The following is a 5,000-nucleotide window of genomic DNA, read 5'->3' as shown; positions in this document are numbered from 1 at the left end:
CAACATCACTTTAAAGGTTCAGAGAGTAGAGCATTTCTGGTGAAAAATCCCCACAACACGCTGGTGAATGTTTTAAAGGGAAATCTATTAGTGATTTGGAGAGGGGAGGGGACAAGGGGGAAGAGGGTGGGTTGGAGAGGTGGGGGGGAGGCTGAGTGTGTGTGTGTAACTCCGGCTGTTTAGTATTTAACCGGGTATCAGGCAGATCCGTGTGTTCCCCTCCGGCCCCCCCCGCACCCTCCCCTGCCCGCCCGGCCCCCGCCGCCCTCCTCGGGCTGGAGTTCGTATCAAAGCCCCCCTTGTCTTGTTGTGACAGCTCTGATATTGTTTATTGAGGCTGGATGTCAGGTATAATTAGCAATCGATATGGAAAACGTTTGCTCCCCACACTGGCACGTCTCTGACGTCAGGACCGATTAACGTTTCTTATTGGTCCCAAATTCCCCCAGCCTGAGCTAATTATTGGGAGCCTGATGTTGATAAAGTTAAAGCGCCCGGGCGCCCTGCAGCATGAGCCCCTCGCCGCGTCGCCTCCTCCTCCTCCGGCAGCAGCACCCCCGGCCCCAGCCGCCCCAGCGCCCCCAGCCCCGCCGGCACCCCCCGCGCTAGAGCCGCCCCCATGATGGACAGCCGCATCCTGGAGCATCCCCATGCCCAGTTCGGGGGTATGGTGGGTTTCCCTTACCCGCTCGGTCACCATCACGTCTATGAGCTGGCCGGGCACCAGCTGCAGTCGGCGGCCGCCTCCGTCCCCTTCTCCATCGATGGATTACTGAGTGGCTCCTGCGCCGCCTCCGTGGTCAACCCGGCGCCGCTCATCCCCTCCGGCTGCGGGGTGAACGGGGACACTCAGCCCTTCAAACTCGCAGGTAGGAGCGGCCCCGTCCTCCCTCCTCCCCTGCCCCGACCGCCGCTCCCTGCCCGGAGTGTGTCAGTGCGGAGAGGAAAAGCACCGCGCCCCCCCAGCCCCGCATCCCCAGCTGCGGGTATTGGGGTGCCTGGAGGGGGGGCGGCTGTGCTAGGCACCCCCCGAGGGGGGGGACAGGACGGGGCTCTGGGCTGAGCAGCGAGAGCATCTCCCGCTCCCACCGGCGTGGGGCCACGTCTGAACAATAGCGGGCCCGGCCTGGTGCCTTCCCCCAGAGTTTGTCTCTGGGATGGGGGGCTCGGAGCATACCATACAAAAAAAAATAAAATTAAAAAATCATTCGAGTTTGGGGGATGAAAAGCAGTAATTATTTCGTTAAACGATTTAACGGAAGGAAGCGCTCTCCTTCCCTCCCCACCGGCCTGTGGTACCGCTATTGTTCCGCTATTAGAACACTCGGTCGCCCCAACATCCTTTTTAGTAATCCTGGAACAGCCTCCCTATGCACCTCTACTAAATAAAAATTATTAGTGCTATTATTAAATTCCACACCTGCTGGAAAACGTCAGGAGAGGTGCAGCCAGGGCTGTAAATCCCCAACCTGGAGGTGTTCCTTCTCGGAGAGGCTGCGATCACCCGGCCCCACGCCTGCCCGTGCTTGGGGGTCCGCGGGAGGCTCGGGGGCCGCCCTGCTCTGGGGGCTCGTGTGGGACCGCTCCGGGCGCTGCAACCCACGCAGGAGCTCCGGGGGAACCGGGGAAGGGAAGGAGGGAGGGCTTTTAATTTAATTTTTTTAATGGAATCTTTGGTGGCTGGAGCAAATATTGGAACTTCTCTCTCTCTCTCTGCCAGCTGAGTGCCTGTGGAAAGCTTCCTTCAGGAATAAATGTTCTGTAAAGTACATTTTCGGAGGAGGCGAGGGCAGATCGGGTTCCTCCCCATTTTTAGCGCAGGTGTGTGTATAATCCCGCTCTTTTATCAACGCTGTCGAGCACAAAAGTTAAAAGGCTCCTGTGAATGGCAGGGAGGGTGGGAGAAGGCCTGTCTTCCAGGGACCTGAGGGTATTTCTGCCTTTTCAGACTCTGGTGACCCGGACAAAGAAAGTCCTGGCTGTAAAAGAAGACGAACCCGCACCAATTTTACTGGCTGGCAGCTCGAGGAGCTGGAAAAGGCGTTTAATGAGAGCCATTACCCGGACGTGTTCATGCGAGAGGCTCTGGCTCTCAGGCTGGACTTGGTGGAGTCCAGAGTGCAGGTAAAAACCGTGTGTGCCCCCCGCCTCTGCCCCTGCCCTCTCCCTGCGCCGAGCGGTCCCTGGGGACGCCCCGCCGGACCCGCGCCCCGCGCCGGGACGGGCCCTGCGCGCTCGGGCCCTCAGCCCCGCTCCTCCCCGCCTCGCCTTTTGTTTCCCTGCCTTGCACTGGTCCTTGCTGGTTTATTTTCTTATTATCATTATTCTTTTAATCTTTACGACCGAGCCTCCGAGAGTGGTTTTTCAGTCTAGGTTCCCTAAACCTTTTTTTTTTTTTTAATTTATTTTTAGAATATTTGTCTACTGTAAGCATTTTTCTTACATGAGCCAAGGGCAAAAAAATTAGCATGCAAATATGAGGCTTAATCACGGGCGGGGGTACACCGGAGAATGTCAATAAAGCTCGTAGGCGCATCGAGAGCATGTGGAACTTGTAAAACTTAATTTTAACGAACTGCTCAGGCCCTCGGTTCTACGAGATAAGGAGGGAGCCTTCCATTTGCTTAAAGATATATATATATTAAAAGTGAACGAAGTCGGGGGATGCGGATGTGATGCGGGCTGGCTGTTTGTCTCCAGAAGCTGTTCCATGCTGTGGTGGCTGCGATCGGTCGGCGAGGCCGAGCCGTCGCCCCTGCTCCGCGTCCTGCCGGGCTGCTCGGCCCGGGAGCCCGCGGTCGTGCGGGGCGGCTGTGCTCGGTGGGTTGCGGTGGGCCGGTTTCGCGTGGGCTGCGTGTGCGCGAAATGCGTCTTTATCCCATCTCGGGCGGCGGGGCCGGTCCCCCCGGGATGAACTGACGCCGTTTGCCACGGTTCCTCCATCATCTTTGTCTCACGGTGTCTTTCCGAGCCGCTTTTCCCTTCCTGCGCCGGCTCCGAGAGCATCCTCTCCGCCGTGCCTGGGCGGTCGGGAGCCTGCGGGACTCTCCTGGGAATGCACAGGGCCCGGCCGGGGGGAAGGAGCCGGGATCGGCTCGCCGATATCCCCGCGATGCTCCCGAGCTGGTGCCATGCTCCGGCTCCAAACGCAGCCTCTGGTTCCTGCCAGGAACGGGCGCTGCCCGATGGGCCGCGGCGCTGCTGGCGCAGGGGGGAACGCGAACGACGGGGAAACGCCGAAGCAAGCAGAAACAGGGCCGGAACAGATAGGGTTTGGTTTGTTACAGATTATGGGAGAAGAAAAAATTAAGTCCTATTTTTTAGATGATCCAACACCTCTGCTCCGACGCCCGGGACGGGCAGAAGGCCCGGCCCCCGCTCCACCCGGGCCAGGCGCTACCCCCTGCCGCCGCCTCTACCTTCGGCCCGCTTATTGTGCTGTGCTTTATTGCATTTTGCGTGCTGCTGCGGAGGGATCGGGCCCGGGCCCGCAGGCCGAGGCTCCGGGTGGTGCTTCTGCGCCCCTCGGCCGCGGGGAAGAGCGAGGGGATTGTGTTATCCCTTCCCCTCCCCGCGGCGCCGGTGCGGACAGGATGTAGCGTGTGTGTGCGTGAGTGTACATCCCCGTCTCCTTGCTTTTTTCTTTTTTCTATCCTGTTAAGGCAGCGTAAATATCTCTTCCTACCCCCTCCCTTGCTATCCGTCTCGCAGATGCCAGGTCCTGTGGACTGGGACTGCCGGCACCTCGAAGGGTGGACGGGGGCGGCCCGAGCTGCGCTTCTCCCTGCCCCCCGCCCTGGCCTCCGCGGGGGGCCGGTGCTCTGGGTGTTAATTGCTTCTCGTTGTTCGGTGTGTAGGTCTGGTTCCAAAACCGTCGGGCCAAATGGAGAAAGAAAGAGAACACGAAGAAGGGCCCGGGGCGGCCGGCTCACAACTCCCACCCCACGACGTGCAGCGGGGAGCCCATGGACCCCGAGGAGATCGCCCGTAAGGAGCTGGAGAAGATGGAGAAGAAGAAGCGCAAGCACGAGAAGAAGCTCCTCAAAAGCCAAAGCCGCCACCTGCACTCGCCCAGCGGCCTCTCCCTGCACAGCACCCCCAGCTCCGACAGCGACAGCGGCGGCGGGGGAGGCCTCTCGCCCGCCCCGCCCGAGGCCAAGCCGCGCGGGCAGCCCCCGCCACACCACCCACCGCCCCCCGCTGCCGCCACCCCCTCCGAGCCGCCCCCCGGCACCTGCGACCAGACGGCAGAGCCTTTCTACCCCAACCAAAGAAGCGGGAGCGGGCGGCTGCAGCGCCCGCCCGACAAGGACTGCGCGGCCGCTCCGTCGGGGGACGGCAGCGGGGGCGCGGGGGGGCCCCGCGGAGCCGGCAGCTTCCACAAGCTCAACCCCTTTAGCGTGGAGAGCCTCCTCTCCGACTCGCCCCCCCGCCGCAAAGCCGCCCCGGACTTCCCCAGCCTCCCCCCCTGCGCCCCACGCACCCTCATCGGCAAAGGACACTTCTTGCTCTACCCCATCACCCAGCCCCTGGGCTTCCTCGTCCCGCAGACCGCGCTCAAGGCCAGCCCGAGCCCCGAGGCCGGTCAGCCCCCCCGGGACTCCCCACTGCCTGCCACCAACCCCGGCCCGCCCGGCTGCAGCGCGGAGCCGGCGCCCGCCGGTGCGCAACCCGGCCCCGGTTCCACGGACTCGGCTGCGGCAGGGTCGGTGCCCCCGGCGCCGGCCGGCGCTTCGCCCCGCTCCGCGACTGCGCACGGTGACCCGGCGGCGGCCGCTCCCGCGGAGGGCGGTAGTTTTCCCCGGCCCAAATCGCCGGTCCGGGCTCGGGACGCCAGCACAACCAGGGACAGATCGGACTGCGGCCCCGCCGACGGCGAGGAGGTGGACATGGACTGATCGGGCGAAACAAAACAAGGCAAAAATAAAACCACCCGAGAACGACACCGACACCCCCACCCACGCCCGTCACCCGTGAGAAACGGGGGGAAGCGCTTCCCC

The 5,000-nt window shown here is 62.4% G+C and overlaps 1 protein-coding gene across 2 annotated transcripts; it reads left to right on the top strand.

Moving 5' to 3' along the window:
* The first annotated feature begins 325 nt into the window (after positions 1-325).
* Positions 326-4,979, top strand: UNCX (UNC homeobox). Of its 2 annotated transcripts, XM_071815259.1 has the most exons (4): positions 781-869; positions 1,721-1,821; positions 1,949-2,124; positions 3,858-4,979. In XM_071815259.1, the coding sequence occupies exons 2-4, from the start codon at positions 1,755-1,757 to the stop codon at positions 4,896-4,898; spliced, it is 1,284 nt and encodes a 427-aa protein (XP_071671360.1). In that variant the 5' UTR covers positions 781-869; positions 1,721-1,754; the 3' UTR covers positions 4,899-4,979. The 2 variants fall into 2 exon arrangements, with proteins under 2 accessions (XP_065707232.2, XP_071671360.1); XM_065851160.2 differs by lacking the exon at positions 1,721-1,821 and having other exon boundaries at positions 326-869.
* Positions 4,980-5,000: the final 21 nt, after the last annotated feature.

This window comes from Patagioenas fasciata, chromosome 15 (assembly GCF_037038585.1).
Source record: "Patagioenas fasciata isolate bPatFas1 chromosome 15, bPatFas1.hap1, whole genome shotgun sequence".
NCBI lineage: Eukaryota > Metazoa > Chordata > Aves > Columbiformes > Columbidae > Patagioenas > Patagioenas fasciata.
This window is presented reverse-complemented; position numbering and strand designations above follow the sequence as displayed.

What these genes read in the sequence shown, in the direction of transcription:
- UNCX (XM_065851160.2), top strand. Translation starts at nt 620, where the DNA reads ATGATGGACAGCCGCATCCTGGAGCATCCCCATGCCCAGTTCGGGGGT. An exon ending in TCAGCCCTTCAAACTCGCAG is followed by an intron (nt 870 to 1,948) that starts GTAGGAGCGGCC and finishes CTGCCTTTTCAG; the next exon opens with ACTCTGGTGACCCGGACAAA. An exon ending in TGGTGGAGTCCAGAGTGCAG is followed by an intron (nt 2,125 to 3,857) that starts GTAAAAACCGTG and finishes TTCGGTGTGTAG; the next exon opens with GTCTGGTTCCAAAACCGTCG.